Source organism: Chelonus insularis, unplaced genomic scaffold (assembly GCF_013357705.1).
Source record: "Chelonus insularis isolate UGA/USDA-ARS -01 unplaced genomic scaffold, ASM1335770v1 contig_326_pilon, whole genome shotgun sequence".
Lineage (NCBI taxonomy): Eukaryota > Metazoa > Arthropoda > Insecta > Hymenoptera > Braconidae > Chelonus > Chelonus insularis.
In genome coordinates this window covers 520,010-542,297 of record NW_023276496.1, presented here as the reverse complement: position 1 = coordinate 542,297, position 22,288 = coordinate 520,010, and the positions used below count along the sequence as shown (strand labels likewise).

The 22,288-nt window shown below is 28.1% G+C and overlaps 2 protein-coding genes across 10 annotated transcripts in view; one reads left to right on the top strand and one right to left on the bottom strand.

Annotated features, from left to right (window-relative positions):
- The window catches only part of rg (rugose), a 149,371-nt gene that overhangs the window by 8,530 nt on the left and 118,553 nt on the right, over positions 1-22,288 (top strand). The gene's annotated exons all lie outside the window — the stretch shown is intronic.
- LOC118066078 (hyaluronidase-like) lies at positions 1,343-2,992 on the bottom strand. Of its 2 annotated transcripts, none has more exons than XM_035081846.1 (5): positions 2,659-2,992; positions 2,435-2,586; positions 1,951-2,362; positions 1,683-1,884; positions 1,343-1,613 (listed from the first exon to the last, which is right to left on the bottom strand). In XM_035081846.1, the coding sequence occupies exons 1-5, from the start codon at positions 2,730-2,732 to the stop codon at positions 1,425-1,427; spliced, it is 1,029 nt and encodes a 342-aa protein (XP_034937737.1). In that variant the 5' UTR covers positions 2,733-2,992; the 3' UTR covers positions 1,343-1,424. The 2 variants fall into 2 exon arrangements, with proteins under 2 accessions (XP_034937737.1, XP_034937738.1); XM_035081847.1 differs by having other exon boundaries at positions 1,464-1,609.

The window sequence follows — 22,288 nt, the reverse complement described above, 5'->3', positions numbered from 1 at the left end:
CGGAAGTTAACAATACTACGAAAAATATAATAATTTTCTTTTGTAGATAACCACTAATATATACATATAAATTACAATTTAAAAATTTTACTCACATGGGGATCGTAGATATAATTGTACATTATTTATTTTCAATTTTTTTTTAAGATGAAATAGAAATGATAGCTTTAATGGTGATCTGATATAGATATACTGGTCTTCTAGAGTAACTTGTAATGAAAAATTAAAAAATTGTCTTCAGTCGAATGCATTGCCCCTGGATGTTAAACTTACAATAGATAGTATAGGAAAACTCAATATTGGTCAGCATGCGGTTAAATCAATAAATGCCCCTAGTTCACTGCTCAACTTCTCTATCAATATACCTAACGACTGTATTTTCTCACTGTTTCTTGTCTTTTTTCCATGTATTTTTTCAATTGGCTCTGATTTTTTCAATTGCATTGCAAATATTTCCTAGCTGTAAAAATATTGATAGATTTTGTTTTGTCTGACCGACATCTAATCTGTTGCAGCAATAGAATATTCTTTCATGCAGTAATTGTAACATCGTTCAGTCAGTCAAGTTGTGCAGCTCGAAAACTTTGATATAACTGAGTTAATTAATTTACTAGGCATAACTGACATTTTACTAATTAGTTCTATTTGAAATAATTGTTTAATATTTATATATAATATTTTTTTATATTCATCAGTTTGCAAAAGAAAAAAAAACATATTTACACTTCCATATTGTAGTCGACGTTAATTTTAACCAGATAAACTCTCCCACGAATGTTTACTCTTTTTAACATTATCTTCTCTTATGATAAAATTAAAAAATGGTTCCAAGTTATTTATCTCGATGAAATTCATATTTTATTCGAGTAATTTTCGCAAGTTTCTATTTCACTGTGGATAAGAAAAGCTTATTCAAGTGGAATCCTCGTATTATTCCTTAGAGCTTAAAGTCTTTTTTAAGAGTTGGAAGGAAGTCAGTTTCTTACGTATTTTTAATTAAATTTCTACCTTTTCTATTCGTCAAATCTTAAACTTTTTAAATAACAACAGAACGGCTATGAGTTTTTATGAGATAGTAAACAAAATATTTAATTACAATTTATATAGAAAACAAAAAGTATTATAAATTTCTTTAAGATTTCATTTCCCAAACTATTATATTTAATGAAAAGTATTAAACAAGCAATTAGTTTTAAGAATCTATTGTTAATTTAATTCCAAGATCATCAGTTTCTTTATTGATAATCTATTCAATATCAAAATATTATCAATTTATTTCTAACAATATAATAATATAAATAATCATACTTTTGAAAGTTTAATTAACACAATGGATGTAAGGTTTTATGCAGGTGGTGACATTTACTTTTATTTGAGAGAATAAGACGCAAAGTTCTGAATACTTAAAAAAAGAAATTTAGTTTTCATGTTATATCGGTTTCATTTTGTATGAGGTTCCAAAATTCATTTAGTACATTTCCAAGGTAGCGCGTGGAATATTCATACAGCTTTTGGCATTTGATGTTACTGTTTACGTCATTTTCATTCCCCCAAATAATTAAACCATCTGTTTTTATGGTTAAAAATGGCCTCAATATAGTAACAAGGTCTGCCTGAAATCATTAAAAAAAAGCAATTAATTTACTTTTAAAATCGAAAAAATCCTAACGAATAATACATACCCTACGTATTAATAGTTCATAGTCATCATAACTGAGTGCTAAGTAAGGATAAATTTTTAACGGAGGATTATATTTTTGTGAAATTCTTCTAGCTTCTCTCAAACGTGCTTCAACAAAATTTTCTTTTTTTAAATACGTGCCATAGACGGGAATAAAAATTGAGGGAAACAAAGCGATATCTAATTCCCAAAGCCAAGATAATCTGAAAAAAATACATTTGAAATATTTAATTGATTAAAATTAATCCATGAAAGAATAATTTCCATACTTGTCATTGTCCTCTATAACTTCTCTATCACATTCATGACTTAATTTTTTTTCTGTTAGAAAACATTTAGGATAATCAAAAAGTCCCCAAGTCGCTAGAGGCCAACTATTTTGTATGTTTTTGATAGAGTTTGTTAATATTATTGACGTAGCAAATTCGAATCTCATTTCAGCCAATTCTCGAGTTTGATCTTCGTTTAGTAGTGGATATAGTTTTCTTTCCATTTCAATAGAATTATTATAAAAGTACTCTAAAGATCCACAATTTTGTCTGAAAATTGGCTGCCACATTGTGTAGTTTAAAACTCCAAGTCCTTTGAAGGTGCTATAGATTTTCTCGCGTATGTCATTTTTCTGCAAACTCACATAACTTATCATACCCATTTTCTCTGGCAAGCGATCGTCTAATAAGTCTGTAAAAAATACAAGTTTTTATCAAGATAAATGCATAGACTAATTATAAAGAAGTAATTAATTATTTTTACCAGGATTATTGAATGTGACAATTTTATTCTTTTTATTGAGATTTTCTGAATTTCGTATCACTGGAATGCTTTCCAGAAAGTCATCAAAATCAATTTTGTAGTTTTTGCAAAGAAATGTTGGAACGGCCCAGAAAATGGTGAAATTTGTAGATCTACATCAAAATAAAAAGAATAATCAATACCCATTGTTTTTTTTTTATTTAATTAAATAGAATTTATCTTACGATTGATAACATTGAACGTATCGAAGATGGAATAAATATAACAAATAAACAATTACATTTTCCCACAAGTTCATTTTTTCACGGCTACAATTAATTTCAACTAACAGTCACTTTTCAAAGGAAAATAATATCATAAATTCAGTTAATAACGTTTAGAAGACGACACTTTTCGTTGTTATGATGCACATTAATTTACAGTATCATTTATATTAGAATATCTATAGAAATTTCCCAACTTTGTGTCTACCGCCGCATAAGTAAACAATTGGATTGAGAAATCGAGCAGATAAAATAAAGTGGTTTCCTTAAATTCTTGAATATAGTGTCTCATTGATGTTATACTCATACAAAGTGAACTTGAATATTATACAGAATGGATATAAATCGAATTTAACTTTTTTATTTTTATTAGATATAATTTAAATGGTTGCTAAAAGAATTTAAAGTCTTTCTTTGAATACATTACACAAATATTCACCGTCGATAACACGTTTACGTCAAGTCATTTTGATAAGTTTAGAATTTTAATGTTCCATTTAATAAAAACTTCATGATACTATCGCTAACTTAATCTTATTAGCTGCCCATAAAGAAAAATTTAAATATTTCAAACTTCAAACATTTGAAAATAATAGAATTATTAAAATAGAGTTCAGTTTACTTTTTTTGTAAAGAAAAAAGCTTAAAATCAATGTAAAACTGAGAATTTTTTAATATTTATTCACAATGTTATTTTTTCGTCTTTATCAGATATTTGTTTGTTAGATAAGAGCGGTATTGTCTCGATTATTTGATTACCTATACAACATTTTGTGGTGAATGAGTAATATTTACCTACGATCATAAAATAGCATGTTCAAACTATGACTTATATTGTTTCATTAAAAAGTTGATGAAAAATTTTGGCAAAGTTACGCAAACTTGTCCCTTTCATTTTCCAACAATGCCCCGAAGGGTTGGAAATTTAGCAAAAGTTTACCAAGTAAAATAGTCGAAGGAGGTTCCTGTGAAGTGAAAAGCTTGATTGAATAACTACGGGGTCGCCTTCTGATGAAAGATAATCGGTTTATGTCGCTTCCTTCTTGGTTTTCTTTTATAGTCTTTTTGTTTCATTATATTCTTTAACCCCCCAGATTTAAGTACTGTTCTCTTTCTCTAACTCATTTTCTTTTTTTACCCTTTTTAATCTTTTACTCTTCATTGCATCAGTTTATTTGACAAGATTATTGAGTTTGTAATCTATTTCTAAGTACATAAAGCACAAAGTGCTTGAAGTGGATTTTATTTTTAATTTAATTGCCGGAAATTATCTGTAATTTATTGTTTAATTACATTTTATTTATATTAGTAAAAATCGATAAAATGAAACAAATGGAATTTGGTCACAACGATTTATTCGGATATTTAAATTTTATTTTTATCAAGAGAAATACATTTTATAAATGTACGTGTTATTGAAAAATTGAATGGAACGTATTACTACAGTGATGCTGTTATGTTCTTTGAACGGTAAAAATTTCAATTTCTCTAGAAACCTGAGAATCATCATAAATATCGATTGAAAGGAAGGAATACTCAAATAAAGTGGTGAATTGCCTTGGATATACCTATATCTATCCAGCACATTCCATACAGTTTTATTGATTTTTCCCTACGGTCATCCTTATCATCTTTTAAATTTCATTTATTCCATAAATTGAATTGCAAAGACAGATTTTTTCTGGCAGAATATTCTCATCATTTTTTTCAATGCTGTAGTTGTAAAAACAGATTAAATAATTCACGGTTTTACTTGAAATTGAAATCAAATTTTCATTAAAATATCAATATTACCTGTATTATTGTTTTTTTGGCTGTCAATATTTTATTAACTTTCTCCCACTTTAGTACATAAATTTCACATTGTTGGATTTTATGTAGCTACATGAATTATGAGATGAAATGATGTGTATGTTTTCTGTGAGTAAATACAATATAGTAAACAACCCATGTAACTGTACTTTTAATAAAATGTTTAAAATTACATTCAGACAAAAACTTTTCATAATTTCAAATTTTCCATCTTTACACTTTTTTTTCACTTTGTTATGATTTCATTTATTTTAACTAAAATGGCGATCGAAAAGTATTTTTCATTTATTTGAAGTATTATTAAATACAGGTTTACAAATATAAACAAACAATCAATGTGTAGGAGTATCTTTTTTTTGCTTCCTTTTTATATGAAATTCCGTGATTGATCATTAGAAAGCCATTAGAACTAATGTAGTTTCAGAAGGTCTGGTGTTTTTTTTGTGATTCTATTGGGTTTCAACCACTAATGTAGCTTTTATTATCAGTTAAAGAAAAATACGATAAAAATCAGATTTATAAGTGACCTTTCCTCATGTTTTTTATTATATATATTTTTTTTTAAACCATTGGATAAATTTTTTTTTCTCTTTCGTTTATAATTAAGAAAAATATTTTTGATTAAAGTACTCCAAGTATCACATGATAAAGCTTTCTATATTTTTTCAGTCTCTTTTCAAGCTTAAATCAGGATTAACCATGGTTAATTATTCGAATCTTTCTTTGAGCCTAGTGGTTTGAACGATTTTAATCTTGAAGCTATACCTTCATCCAGTAGATTTGATGTCAGTTCATTTGGGATAATTCTGAAACCTTCTTTGATATCTTCTTCATTTTTTCCTATCAAAATTATGAATCTTTTCCATTCATCATCAAATCTGTAATCTCACTAGACATAATTTTATAAACTGAGTCTGTTCATCATATTTTTCTCCAATTTATATCTGAGTTGAGATAATTTTAATTAATTATCGTTGGTAATTCATCTCTTGACTCTAACCCTATGGCTGCAGCTATGCCTGAAAACTTTCCATATCGCGGTTTTGTGCTGAAAGTTGGAGGCATGCTGGAAATGGTTTTCATTGAGTAAAGTTTAAAAGCAAGGTCACAAATCACTTAAGCTCTGAGTTTTCTGATCGTTCCATGTGTTGCATCTCAGTATCTCGAGCTCTAGTTGAACATTGTCGCAACTGTTGGCTCTGAAATCTAGAGAAACGTATGGGTGTAGAAGATGTAAAGACGTCACTTAAATCCATATTTTTAACAGAACATTAGTGAGAAGTTTACATCTTATAGACTCTTAGTAAGCAGCTTTTCTCAACGCCACACGACAATAGAACTCGTGTATTCAACGTTACTTGCGATGTTGAATTTATTTTACCAGAAGAAAATTTTGGCATTTGTACTGTCTAAGTGTCTGTTGATTTAAACATTTACTACTGGACGAACGCTTCTGTTGCTATTACAAATTAAACAGTTTTTTTTTTTTTATTAAATATTTATAATTACTAGCAATTGAAAAAATTGTACTTCTTGAAATACTAGTATTTCAACTGAGTTATTGAAAATTCATTCAACTAAATGCAAAAACTCTTGAAATGGTAAAATAGTAAAACTTATTCTTTTCTTAAATTAAATGTTCAGCATGAATAAATATATATTTTTTTTTTTTTTTTGTAAAATATTGTATTTGAATAGACTCTTCCTATTAAAGGTTTGATAACTTTTTCCACTTTCCGAGCCACAAAAATATCTGATTGAAGCGATTTTTTTTCTCTGCTGGGACTCGAGTTGAATGAAAACCAAGTGTATTGATTTTATGCATTATTTCTCTTTCTACGTCTCTTACTCCGTTTCTCTCTTTCTGTCTTATGTCTAAAATTTAAATGTATAAATAATTTAACGCAACATTATTCGCATATTTTTCAATGTCTCACTCATACTCGTGCCACTTTCGACAAAAAAGTTGTATCATTGTAAGGGAGCAAATCTCATAATATGAAAAAATATAGGGTTAGCTGAGTTCATGGAATTAATAAAGATGGAGTACTATTTTTCTGGTGAATGAATTTTTTATTTTTCTTTACCTTTATTTGTAAAATTTTGTATACGAATTTTTTATGAACTTTAGTTATTTGTTTTTATATATTTATAGATTGCAGAGATATTTTATTGCAGTGTTAGGTAGTAAATATGTACACGAAAAGTAGGGCAAACTGTCACGAAGTAGATGGCGAGAGAATAATAATATATCTTTGGTTTCGGTTTTCGAGATATATGTGTATATAAATATATAAATTATATGTAGAAAAGTTGTGTTTGATAGAAATGAAAAGTGTACTTGTAAAATACTGATATACTGAGAGAAATGAAATAGTTAAATTCACTATGCATAGTGATGTTAATTTTCAATTCAGGATTTCATAGTCGAGTTCTTTTTGTAACAAGAGAATTTTGAGCTTTCAAATGAATAATTAACATTGCATAGTAGGTCTATTTTGAGTTGTTTCACTATTTGGAAAAATGACATGTGCTTTTATTTTAAGTTTATTGAATACATGATAGTAAAAGTAATGTGTAACATTATTCTAAATTATAGTTCAATTGGTAAATGAGAAAAAGAAAATTTTTACTGTGCTTTATATTCTGATGGAATTCGATAAAGTATATTGAAGAACAAAATAATTTATTTAATGCAAGACTGTACGTGCATAACATCGAGCTTTTGTAATTTGAAGTGTTCTGCTGATATAATAGATTTATTTATACCTCCATTCCAAAACAAAGGATCATTTTGAATAGAAGAGGTTTTTTTAATTAACGAATTGCAATAAAAAATATTCTTAAATTCTTCTTCTCAATTCAATTGAATATTTTAGATGAGTCCTTTAAACTTTTTCAGGTAATTACATATTTATCAAACGTCTTAGTCAATAACTAACAGATAAATGTATCATTAATTTTTTGTGAACATTAAGTATAATTTGACAGCTAAAAGAAGAAAATGCAAAGTTGTTTTTAGAATGCTGTTTGTTGTTTTTAACAAATAAATGAGCCTATAGAGATATTGACGTGGTATTTCAAAGACAAATGGCATAGCCAAATGCTTTTTTTTCTTGAGCATCTTACTTAGTCTTGTATAATTACAATCTTAGGGTGAACTCTAACCTGAGGCATTTCTTGATTTTTTTTCCTTGCTGCTTGACATTGTCGTGCTTTTTCTTTTCATCTTGGAAGCAAAAAAACATGAGCAGGTGGCAGTTAACCATCAAGTCCAAGCTTTTCGCCTCTGGCATGGTGCAAAGACTCGTTGCTTGTCCTTCACTTTTCTCGGATTCAGCTTTTTATGCAGTGTTTTTTTATCTCCACAGTCTTCTTGGTTTATGTATAATACTATAGTTCCGGGTCGAGAGTAACAAAACCAATTGTGTCAAATTCTGACGCTTGACAAAGTTGAAATAAAAAAGATGAAGAATGTATCATTATGAATGTACTTGGTCTGAATAAATTAGGTCAGTTACATACGGGAAAAAATTATTTGAACTTTGATAATAATTATTTTCAAGGAAATTGTGAATTTAAAAAATGAATTTCTTTTTTGAAGGAACAAAAAATAACTTATGAAAATTATTTTACTGTACAATGTTTGATGTATAGGTAATTGAGTCATTATGTAATTAACAATGTAAAATTAATTATCATTCAAAAAGGGTAATTTTCCATTTGATATTTACTTTGAGATTTTTCAAGGATTTATTATTAAGGCAGTAATCCATAAATTGTTGAAACATTTGAGAGATAAGTTGTCCTTATGCAAGCTCTAGAGTATTAAGTGTCTCTTACAGTTTTTTTCCTCTTTACATCGTCGCACGATTACTTTATCTTAATCTAGTTATTTCTACTTTTCATAATTTATAAAATATCACAAAATACTAAAAATATTTGAAATTGGAAGATATTGATAAAATGTATTAATAGATGAAGCAATTCAATTATAATTAATCATAACAAATGGCATGCATGTTTTTTAATAAATATTATTTCAGTTTAATTCAATAACAATCATTCATATTAAATGTCATTTACTGTAATTATTTTTTTCTGTATAAAAAATTCTCTTCAAGAAAAAGACAATAAACTTAATCTCAAGAGTTCAATTATCGACTTTTGAAAAGTACACTTAAAACATACAGCTGACTTTTTAAAATATATATTAACGGTTCAGATTTAATAAAAGCTTTTTTTCATTATTCTAAGAATAAAAGAGAATTTAAAATATGCTGACATTTAGTACAAAATTAGCGATAAATTCATTAAAAAAATAGCAATGATCATGAAAAGTTATTTCTATAGAGAAGTATCACTTAATTCACAGAGTATAATAAATAAAATTTCATCTTCAGTTTTGCTTCTCCAATCAATAAATGTACTCATAATCCATTGCAGATATTATTACTTTTCACATCTTTTTAAACAGACATTGAAACAAGGATTCGATGAGACTTGGGATTTGACGTATCTATTTATATGTAGATTGGGAAACAGCTGATAGTAGTTTGAATAATAAATAAATATGAGTGACAGTCAATAAATAGATTTTATCAGAATATCTGATAAAAGGTTAAAATTTTTAAATCTTGAACTGAAATATAATTCAATACAATTTGTAATTAATAATGAAAATTTATTATTCGCTTACTTTATACGAAATTTATTCAAGTGTAATTAAATCTGTAATTATCTTCATTTGTGTTAATAGTAATTGCATTACTCCTAGTTCTAGGTAGTAATGTAGGTATTATATTTGCTAGCACAGTAATTTAGCGTTATTATATTTTATGCTTGTTCGTCTGAATCTAATAATCATAATTAAAAATTTAAGTATTTACACATAGAAAGGATATTCTTAGCAAAAATTTTCTTGCTTTAAGATCAAGTTTTAATGTAAATTAATCTGGTTTAGATTCAGCTCATGTTTGAAAAGTTACACCACTTTTGGTTCTGTTCAAATTAGGACGTCGTAAGTATGTAAACGAAACAGATAGATATGATTTTTAAAAATTGTATGATCTAAATTTGGCATAGATATTTTTAATTATTAATTTTTGTTTGTCTCTAATGGCTTTGATTATTTAAGTGATTTATTTCACATGTATAAATCATGATAATTAGACTAATGAAAATTATTGGACCTAATGAAAAATATTAGTTTCCACTAACACGATTGGAAACTGTAATGGGCAATTTGTACACTGGATCATTCATTTTGAATTACCCACGTGCTTCTGTAGAATTTGGCAATTGGCCACTATCACTGTTCATTGATCTAAATGGCTTTTCTTTTCATTCAGTCAGTTTTCTGCAGTAGTTTTAGCTTGATCAGCCATTTTTTCCATTTCACCCCCTTAATCTTACTTTTTCTGCTTCGATACATCTCTAACTTCACTGTAAAGAACTTTTTATTCTTGATATTAAACTACTTTTATAATCAGTGTATATTCAATGATCAACTGTTGAATTAAAAATCAATTTTTTTTATCTAGATATTTTTATTTTTTGTTGTAGATGTCAATTATACTTGAAGTTTAAAAATTAAATTAAAATGTTTTTGTGTGCACTGTAAAATATTTTTTTTGTTGGAATGAACTAAAAAAACAAACTTAGTTTACTAGAGTGTTATTTAAATAGATTATTGACAACAGTAAAAATGATTCTCTTATACAAAGGCATGTGGGGATATTGGAGAGCTGATTCTCTATAGGAATTTCTAAGAGACACTTTCGGGTTTGCAATAGCTTTGAAGATTCTCAGTCGACCCTCTACAATATACCAGGTTTCGCTAGTTATATATAAGCCAAAAAGTGAATAATGCCACCAAAACGACCCTCGTAAATTTTGGATTTTACCCATCACAGGTTCCAAAGCTACAAAATCGCAAATTCTCTGCAAGCTTGAATTTGTACCTCATAGATAGAAAAAATTTAGTAGTAAATTTGTGCTAATAAAAAAAAAATCTGATAATAATTTTTGAATATAATGAAATTATTGTGTTTATATACTCGAATTAATTTTTTTTGTCATACATGAAGGAAAAATTTCGTTTGAGAAAATGAAAGATTAATATTATACTAGAGATTTTACTTAAGAGAGTGGCACTCCTTGCCTCACCTTTATTTTTCATGTAAAGAGAAGCAGAAAAGTAGCGAAAGAGCCGCATAAAAAGAGGTCGGATAAAATGAATGGAGAAAAAATACGAGCACGAGAGGTTGGGAAAACGAAAGAACCACGTTCACGAGCAAAGCATAAAGATGTATAGGGTGGTAGATTATATTTTTAGTAAATATTTTCTACAAGAATATGTTATTCAGTCTAAAAGAAACGGCATTGCATTCTTGAAGGTTGAAAGTAAAGTTAAAACAAGAGATGAAATAAGTCAAGTAAAAGATAAAAAGCTTTTTGGCTACTTAAATACATATACCAGTGGTTTCTATTGTTTTTGCGCAGTCGCTGACTGTACTAAAGTTTGCTTAAATCCAGTATTCCAGAAATACCAAATGTTTCAGTAAATATATGTAGAGTACTGACAAGTGGGCGTAGTGGAAAATGTGTGAGAGAATAAAATTCATTTGTCTCACCACAGTGAGAAGGTCCCGGACCGTCTCTAGGGAATCGTCTTATCGATTAGAAACGACTCGATTAGGTCGGAAGCTATTCGAATTCTCGTTCCTCGATTTTCTGCCCGGAGATTTACTTCGTATCAAAAGACTTGAACTATTTCACCATTTTATTTTCAAATTATTTCATGAATATAATTCATGACTATTAATAACTCAATTGTTTGATTAACAAATAAGTATTTTACATAAAATACTTATGTAAACATGGTATAAGAAAATGTATTTAATGACTAAACAGTTCGATACGTGTAACATTAGATTAGTAGTAGGATGGAAGCGTTAATGCATGTTGTGTAATCATTAAACGTATGAATGTGTACTCAATTTTCTAGCGTGGAAGCGTCAAGGGGTAGACAACTTGTGTCGGTCGATACGCGCCCTCTTGGCGACGCTACTGATGGCCTATTCTCTTCCGTTGACTGCGACTATCCGAGTCACTACTCCCTCTATTCACCCTCGACGTGCTCACTGGTCTCAACAATGTGCCACATTCACCATATCTATACACTTGTCTCGTTCGAAAAGCATTCGACGTCGATAATCGTTGAATTGGCCAAGTGGATTATTCATGTAACATGAATGATGACTTGACCTTGAAACTCAAGAGTTTCAAGAGTTTGCATATAAGGGAGAATTCCGACATTTGGTCGTTGGTGTGATTTACTCACACAATTACTCCAATTGCACTTGGCTGTTTGCTTATTGGCTTTAATAATAATAATGCTCAAGTTTCAAAGTGCATTTGGCCTTTATATTGGAGTAGTAAATTCTAACGAAGCTTCTGTGCTTTTGCAAGTTGTTGAATTTTTTTTTTTTATGTATACCATTATTTAGTGCGTTTATATTTTGTAAAATATTATTTTAATTTTATAATTTTTAAAGAGAAAACAAAAGTTCGGTTGTGAAGTAAATTCTTTGAAAAAAAAAATATTCCATTGTTTGCGTTTCTTTAATAGACTTTTGATTACATTCCATAGTATTTTTCATATTTCCTTTTATTAGTTTAGCAATGTTTATCCAATATTTTATATGAATGAAATTTATTCTATCGATTTTTTATACATAGAAAAAGTTATTGTTTTAATATTGATTATAATTAATTCTGAGAATGGTAATAAATTTTTTTTCTATATAGAAATAGTTTTATGGATAAAAACAAGGAATTATAGATATCTAACAATGCTAATGTATATTATGAATCAATCTATTGAACAAAAAGTCAATACTGATCATAAATGTTACGATGTCTACGGGATTTACGTTAATACTAATGTATAAGGGTGAGAGTAGATGCTTTCATTCAGACCACAATACCATGTCTATGCTTGGTACACATTCATGTCGTAGGCTGTTGAGGTGATTGTCATGATTTATTCAGGATTTAGAGTCACCGCTAGGGTGTCGATAAATATAGTCTACAATATAGCATGATGTTTATCAAAGTTTACGTGGCTTATGAAGTACATTATATGTTGATAAAAACAATAAAGAAATATGACACGGTTTGATTAATTCATTTTTCATATTTTCCATTTCTACTTTACTGTAAAGGAAAATAAAAATGATGAAATTTTGTAATCTCATGTATTCGTATTTTGTCACGTGATAAAAATTGACGTAAGGTTAGGTAACTCATGTGCAATACATTGGCAATGTCAGTTTCGGTAAATTTACACGTGACGGCTCACGTCGACCGACTATCACAATCGATTCGCCAAGAGAATGATTTGCTAACTGCATGACATATTGTACGCTTCATCGTTTTCCTACTGAGTCTGCCATTCTGTTTTTTGACAGGCAATATAGTTCTGTATTATAACCATTTATCTTTGTTAGTCAATATTTACTTTTTAAGCTTTTACAAGCCTTCTATCTACCCATGTTGTTTTGTTAAAAGTATTATCAATTCATTTATTCATTGCAACATCAAATATTTGTCTGAATATATTTTCGAGTGAAACTTATTTGCCTACATTAAGCTAATAATTAAGATTTTTTTATGAATTGTTATCGTTTAAGATATTATGAGTATTACCATTTGTACAAACATTAATTACTCTATTGTTAGCGATAAAATATAATAGAAATCGAGGTCTATTGTGAAAAAATTTCAAATATTGTTGAGCTGGCGTAAAAAAAGTCCATTTTCTATAAAATCGAATAAAATCGACCATCGAAAGTAAGTATTCGTTAGAGATTTTTAAAAGTTACGTAACTGCTGAACAAGATTCAAACTTTCTGGAAATTAATTAGTGTGGTATTGTTCGTGTAATTTAAAATGTTTATATAGTATGAGGTTTAACTTTTGATACTTATAATTAGAGGTATTAATTAAGTTATCGATGAATAAACTCAAGCATTCATTTATTTCAGTTTCTCCGCTTTTTTTCATATCTTTTTTTTTAATAATTCCAAGTAGTTTTTTTGTTAATTGCATTATTAAAATATTTAGTTGAATATATTTTTTTCCTGAATTTTAAGATGGTGTATGCACTGTTGCTAAAAACTTTGTAGCAAAAACTTTTTATCCTTTCTAATTTTTTCTTATAAAGTTATGGACTTCTTATTCTTTTGTTGGCTATTTTTTAACTAGTTTCTTTCGTGCATATATTTTATTCAGTTTAAAGACAGAGTTGGAAGTTTTTTTTTTTTTTAAAGAGGTATTAAAAATAATAGATCATAAATTAAATGAGGCAGTGTCGTTATAATCTAATTGAAAGTACAGCAATATTCTGTCAAATTCATAATAGTGATGTGAAATATTATAAATTCGGAGTTATAGTTGTGTGATGAGTAGCATGGAATTATTATTCTAATGGAAATGATGTTATCGTAATCCTAGATTGAGGAGAGATGTCCATCTACGTTAATGTTAAATCTAAAACATTAACTTGCAATCTCCACATAAATTCATATCTACTCTCTATGCTGAATATATGTGGTTTAACTTGGCATACATCAAATCTAACAGTTTCATCAATATATATATATATATATATATATATATTTATAAGTTTATGTATTTTATTATTATTATTTATAAATGTCAAGAATTGATTAATTGAATTTTTATACTTATTCATTGTAGATTCTAGTGCTTTATTTCAATGAACTTGAAAGTGCTTTAAAAGTGACTATAATGCTAATCAAATGAGTGACGTCACATTTAGACACATTACATGTATTGAAATAAAATAAAATATCATTCAATTTCATTGTGTTTTTTTTCTACTCTGATTTAAAAAAAAATTAAACAATTAAAAATTTTTCAAACTCTTTACCGTAATCATCATTCAATTGTTGTTTAATTAAGGTCAGTGACCATACACTTCTACAGGTATGTAAATTTCTCATAGTTCTTAATTGGTTTTTTTTCAAGAATTTTTCTCTTCTCACCAACTATTATAACTTTGTCGGAATTTCATTCCAATTTACTCCCAACCTCAACTGAAGTACCTGAGTCTCAAATTCTGAGTATTATAAAACTCTATTTTGAAAAGTTTTTAAACGTTACACATACCTGCGTACCACGGTTTTACTGATTTTTCTGTGTATGCTTAAATGAAATTTTCATTGCTGTGGCCACTGAACCGACGACATTAAATTATCCAGAAAATTTTAATGAGGTATGTGATGATCAGTTAACGAATGGATGCATTAAATCTTCCGTATAAAGAAATGTATAGAGAAAGAAATGATCACCACAATTTATGGCAAAACAATTTTGCTCAATTTGTGGTATTGGAAAAATTGATTTATATTGACGATATTTGATAGTTGAAAGTAGACAATTGTGTTCAACATGAAAAAAAGTAAGAGAAATGTAAGGAAAAAGACGATTTTTTCGACTTCTATTCATAAGTCTTATGGAATTTTTATTTTATTTCTTTCATCTCTTTTGGCTCTTCATTTCATTCTTTCTATCTTTTTTTTCTGTTGCTACTTCTTCACTTTTAATCGTCGCAAGAACACATACAGACTGGTGCATCCGACGTGCTTCTATTCAAGAGACAAGTCGTATAAAGACACTCGACTATGGTTCTGTCTTGCAGCCATTTATTTCCGACAAAAGGGATTTCAGTGATAAGAGGATACCTTGCGAAAAATCACCGCATGAGCTTTGCTTCGACTGCTTTCTGAAACTTTTTCTCCTCGCATTTTTCACTATAATAGTATCTAGTGGGGCTCTACAATTTTTCTTTAAATTCAAGCTTCTCTTTATTTACAATTATAAATAAAAGATTTATACTGCATCTATTTTTGTCTATGGAATTCAATATTTTTGACACTTAAATTAATGACGCAGTACTAAGTTAATTATGCAAATAACATATAATTACATATAATTGCAGTAATACTATACTTTTGAATATTAATGAATATTAAATTATACTATAAATTATAGCAGGTAGGGGGCGAAGATAATTTGTTTATGAGTTTTCCAAGTTTAATCGAATTTAATGATGAAATTCAATAACAGATAGTATTTTATTAATTGTGTCAAAGTAAAATAGTGCGGTGTAATGTATAGAAATAATATTATTTGAAGCATATTGACATTGTAATAACATTTGCACGCAATATGTCATTTAACTTATGCAGATTATTGTTTAATATGTACAGTTATACCAGTCATTCTTGACTAGAGTCAATGCACGCAGTTGAAAATGTAATTATTGGAAATCTAGAGTGTATGCTTGCTTTATCGAGCGGGCGTTTATTACAAATAGAAGTTTGAATTTGTTGAGTAAAAGTAACACACACGAGCTCGTTTTGGAAAACGAACTGGACGTCTGCCAACATGAGAATAGACTCTTCCAACCAAGTAGTGCAAACAAAAGAATGTTTCATTAATCAAGCTCCAGCGTTAAAGGATTTTTTTTAAGTAATTTGATGACAATAGAAGATTTGAAGAGGTAAAATAAATGAAGCTACGAAATGATAATGTGCCATCTCAAACTTTTTATTTTCATTATCTCAACCTCTGTGTTGATGTTGCAAATTTTAAACATTTATTATATTTATCATTAATTTTTTAAATATTGTTGTTACATTGTATTTCGGTGAATTTGAAAGTATACTCGAAAAAAAATAACAATAATTATTCAAATGAAATCTAAATAACCAACGAATAGCATGAGAAATATTTTTTATAAAAACAATTTGAATAAAATTTTTTGTTGGTTGTAATAGTAGAATTTGTTTTGTTCAAAGTCTCAAATTATGCAGGAAAAAATTGCCTGAAAAATTTCCATTTTTGACAGAAATACATCCAAAAATCTCCTAAGAATTTTGCAAACCTTTCAAATCAATTATTTAGTACATAAAAATTTGAAATTCTCTAAAAGATTGGAAAATATTCCCGTAGCTCAAGATCTATGAACGTGACTGGATATAATAAAATATATACTTTCATATGTATTATATAGAATACTCGTCATCCTGAAAATGGAGAGAGCCTTTTGGGAGCACAATTCCATTATGATTCTATTCGAAGTTTCATGACACACCCTAAACTGATAATGTTTACAGTTTTGGAGTCTCTGAAAGTACTCAGATTATGAGAAAAAAATAAATATTATTCATTACTCTCGCGTTTTAATTAAAGGATCGACTAAATTTACTCATAAATCAACTGCAATCCAAGCTATTAGGCAGAATAAAGCATGAAGCTGGAGTGAGAAAGGGTTAGACCAGGATAATTTGGCTTTCTTGCACCGGTAAAGCTCAGGGCTTTGCACAGTAGCGGCTATCAGGTAGAGAGGGAAAAGAGGGTTCTATACACGACTACTAGCAGCCGAGGCAATCATAGTTAGTGAGGGTCAAAGTAAATCTTTCAGCGAATATAGAGATAAAAAGGTTCAAGCTATTCAGATATTTGCATTTTCCGTATCACATTCTTTTATAATATTGTGGAGGGTATGTAGGATTGAAAAAAAGGGATGATATACATGATGAATTCATTTCTATGGTAGAAACAACTGAATTTTCCCTATAGAATTCAACTTTCTTCTACAATTGTTTAGTTACTCAAAGTTACTAATTGGACTAAGTTATTAAAGTAGCATGTTCTTTACTTACTGAGGTACTTTACATTACTTCAACAAGCATTTGAATTTTCATATCAACCATCATCTAATTAATTTATTTATGTTCACTGAAATGTCCTATTAACTGAAGAGAAATAAGAAAACAATAATTTTTTGATTATTTTTAATTCTTAAGACACTTTCTATTTTTTAGCACCAATTTTTGATGAGAATTTGAGAGTGAACATATCTGCGAAATTGCTACTCACTTTGGATGATTGCATTTGAAGTAGAATTGCTATGAGCTGTCCTGCTGTGTGCGGTTTCAATTTAATATAACGTTCAGAGGATCAATTTACTGAGTGCTTATTATAAGATAAAAGTTTTTTTCTAATGAATATGTGAACATTTGTCTTATATAATTAATTTATATATTTAATTGAGAATTTTATCATTTATTTATCCATCTTTGATGATTAAAATTTATATTTGTCGTAATAAATTTAATATTTACTTTCTTATCTGCATATATGTTGATTTTAACACAATTTCAACCATTGTTTGTATTGTACCAAATTCTAGGAGTTTATTGATAAAACAAGTTGCCAAACCATAATGAGGATATCTGAATATATTGAAATTCGAGTTGGATCCAGAGAGAATAGAATGCAGATTAATTTCTCAGACTCGTTTTTATCAAAATTTCACGAATAATTTGTTTTAATACAAAATCTCGTCAAAGAAAAATACATAAAATAATTCTGAATACATTTAAATCAATAATTTTTTTAATTAAATTTTTTATTTCTGTCTTGATAAAAAGCACAAAGTTTGTATCATTTTTTGTGCTAAAAATTTACATATTTTTTCCTGGCTCATTATTATCTTTATGGTTTTCAAGTTTTATTCTTTGTGATTATTAGCAGTGTCTTAACTTAATTGCTGAAAAATTTAATAATTTTATATTACAATTCGATTAGTTCCAGAAATCATGTTATCAGAATTTAATCAATATCACATTAATTTAATTAGATTGATGTCTTCTTCGACTTCAATACGACCATAATAAGAAAAATTAAATCAATACATTTAGGCTCAAAAATGAAGACGATGATTTATCAAGCTTAGCTTCTCGTACCATGATGATTACTTACAGCACGGTTACTTCCCAATTAGTACAGCTACTGCATAGAGCATCTCTTTTGTGGTATTGTGCTTTGTGAGCTCTTTATTACTATTATTATTATATAGCATTAGTATGAAATGTGAAGTATCAAGACAAGTCTTTATCAACCTTTTTATCCTACTTTTCACATTTACAGACTGACTGAAAATTCATTAAATATTCAAATTCTCAGAAGAATTTGAGTTTTATTTTTAATTACTGAATTTTTGCAAATGTTGGTTACTCTGATTTCAGTTTTTATTTTATTGTTGTTAAAATGGATTAGTACAAAAATAGTGCTATTTTTTCGGAAATTATTTGATTGTTGTATTTAAATTCCATGTTGCTATCATGAATCATTATTCGAGCTAAGAAGAATAAGGAGAGCCCTTGAAACGACACTTGATAGAGTGCTTTTTGTTGTCTTCTTGTACTCACACCTTTTCATCCCATTCCATTATAGTCAGTTATAAGTATGTAACTATATTTCAACAGTAACACTTTTATATATGCTCATAGTATAGTGAACGTTAAAGCACTTTAAAAAATCTTATGATATAAATAAGTTTTTTTCTGTAGCAATACGATATTCGATTCAGTTAATTTTATTACTGAGAAAATATTGATTAAGAACTAGAAATTGCAGACTACTGTTTATTGATAATAAATTAATTCCATTTTGATATGAAATCATTTTTATTTGAAAGAAATATTAAGTAATGGTTGCTATAAGAAATAATTATTTTTATCCAACTTTCAATCCATGATTAACATTTCTATTTTGTTTTGTTTCAGGTGAGTAAAAGCATTCATTATCCGCTGCCATTTCATTACGATGTTGAACATAGTAGTAAGTAAATGACTAAAAGTAGTTATTACATCCTTATTTTTAATCCAAGAGCTAGTATTTAAATTTTTATTTAATTGCTTTCTGTATTCATTGAAGCTCTTTGTGAAATCAGGATAATTGTAGTGGGTAGAGTCATGAATGACAATATCATCTAATTAAAATTGTTTCATATTTGTGTTTAATAATTATTTCATTAAACTAGTTGATTTATCAGTTTGACATTTTGAAGACACTAAAGTTTATTAGCATTACGGTTGATGAGTTTGTCATACAGTAGTATAATATAAATGGCAGTTATACTATTGATAGATTCAACAGAAGGGGTGAAACCACATTGTCCAGTACCGATCAGGATTATTGTGTGGTTGTTTTAGATTACCCATCAGTTTCCTAGTTAACTGAGTACGTTATGTTGTTCAACGTTGACGAAGAACTAATGACCACTAAATCAACTACGTGAAAATACCTTACAGAGAAAGCAAGATTATCGATTAATAATCCTTGACATCATTGTAAAAACTATATTTTTGAGATATGGTTTGACATAACAAAAATTGTTTTCCAATAATGTTGTCATTTAGTATTTATTTTCATGACAAATTAATTGAACTATTAAATGAAAAATACCATAAAGTTTAGTTGATTCAATTTTTTATTTCAATTAAAATATTATTTTAAAACTACTTATAAATGTTATTTGTTTATTAGTAAATGACATTTTTTCATCAAATTAAAATTTCATATTCCATTAGTGTAATTAATAGTCTATCATGCTATTAATGTTGTTATGAGCTTTTTTCTCATCCAAGAGACAACTATACAAGTTTTACATTTATTTATTGTAAAATACTAACTCATGGAGGTTATTGAAATGAATTATTCAAATTATTTTCATGTGCAATATACATGACAATTGTGATGAATAAAAGTATCAAATTTTTAAAGTTCTGAATCACAATATTGGTTTTTTCTTGTAGAGGGAAAATGGTAATACATCCCAGGTAGTCTTTGTTTTATTTTATAACAGATATAGAGCTTAACAATTTTTTACTTTTTTACAAGAGATTCTATCTACTATTTTTTCTTCTAGTATTGCACAGTTGTAAAGTAAACCATCGGAAGATATTATTATTGGGTTACAATTTTTTTTATAGTTGACTTTTTTCTGCAGTGCAAAAATGATAAAACTAACATAAAAACTAAGGATTTACGGAGATAACAAATATAAATTACTACAGCTATTTTATGGCTCTGTCTAAAGTATTTTGTAACGTTACTTTTCATTTTAATATTAAACATAAAAAATAACGTACAACATTAATTATAAATAATCAATAAAAACCTACTGCCCTTATTTCATATGTTACATGCATGTAATATATGACTTATGTGCCATTTATGATCGATGCCACTCTTAGAGTAGTGTTAACGTCCAAGGTTTTTTGAGTGTAAGCGTACCAACCAAGTGACCAAGTAGAATTATTACGTCATGAAATCGATTTATATATATATATACATACATACATATATATATTTTCATATACATATCTGAAACTCATAGATGACCATTCGCGCATGTGTATCGTATACTAAATTAACCAATTAATTAGTTGAATCAATCCACTAGATCTATTAAAGTGAGCTCTTCTTTACACGATAACATTTTCGCTGTCGTTGTATTTTTTTTAAAGAATGATGCTACTATTTTCATTTATCGCAAATTAACTTTTGAGGGCTTATAATTTTCCGAGCTTATTTTCTTGAGTACCCATCCTGGAAAAAATAGAATACTCATCATTTAAATGAATGAAATATGATTCTTCGTTAAATATGAATGTTTAATTTTTTTCGAATTCTCGTTTTATTGAGTATACCCAATACAAAGCATTCATTTCAGATAAAAATGCATTTTGTAGTTTTCTTATTTTAACGTGGATTCTGAATAAGATTGTTCAAAATGCGCTAGTTCGATGAATGTCGGGTCGATGTTATATATTCGTCTCGTGAATACTTTGCTTTGATCACTGTTTGCTGCTTTTTTACGATATTTTCTTTATTTACTGGTGGAAAATATACAACATCAGTCATAATCATTTTTCTAAAGCTTCAGTCTTTTTCTTTAATATTCATAACTCAATTTTTCTTTATAAAGTTTACGATCTTGTTTCTTGAAAATATAAATTTATTGACAATATTTGTATTAAACTAATATCATGTCCAAAGATATATCATAGATTTGATGAACTATTTTCAAAAATTTTAGATAGAAATTCATTACATTAATAAAAATAAAAAGCTTGAAAAAATTGAATACATGGACGATTAATTTTTTTCATAAGTAAAAAAAAATTTTCACACAATTTTCGATCCTAGTGTCTCAACAGAATACGTGAATTTCAAATAAAATAGGGATTTACCCTTTACAGATGAGTATTTCATCGCACGTGGCCAACGTTTCAAGCTTACTGAAATTTTTATCACGATTACGCCCTCTTACGATAGTGAGGGTAGTATTTACCGAGGGTAGATAGAGATTTTCTTCTTTCCCAGTACAAATTGAAAAAAAAATCCCCTATGAATTAGTTGCATATCTTTATCTAAATCCATTTTATCGAAAATGCTCCCTCATGTTGGCTCAAATGATAACTGAGCTCTCGAGATAAAAGTACATATTTTTTACCCCATGGCTGATATACTAGTTGTTGGTAAGTAGAAATAATATTCTAACCCTGAAGATAGGGTAGAAACCTTGGAGAATAACCCAAGGTTGGTTAGAGATCAACAGCAGCTCTCGTTTAGAATGAAACCGTACCAGGATATTTAAAGGAGCAAAATAATTGGCTCATGATAAGGAATAAGTGACAGGATACATACATTTATTATTTACTAAATTATCGATGTACCAGTGGAAATATTACTTAATAATTTCCATATTATATTTAACACTTATCATCTCGAACAAGATTATAAAAAAACCCATGATTGACAAACGTCTAGGCAGTCATTGGACATGACAACTAATGTTGGCCCAGTCGAGGAACGATGATACCAATTGGAT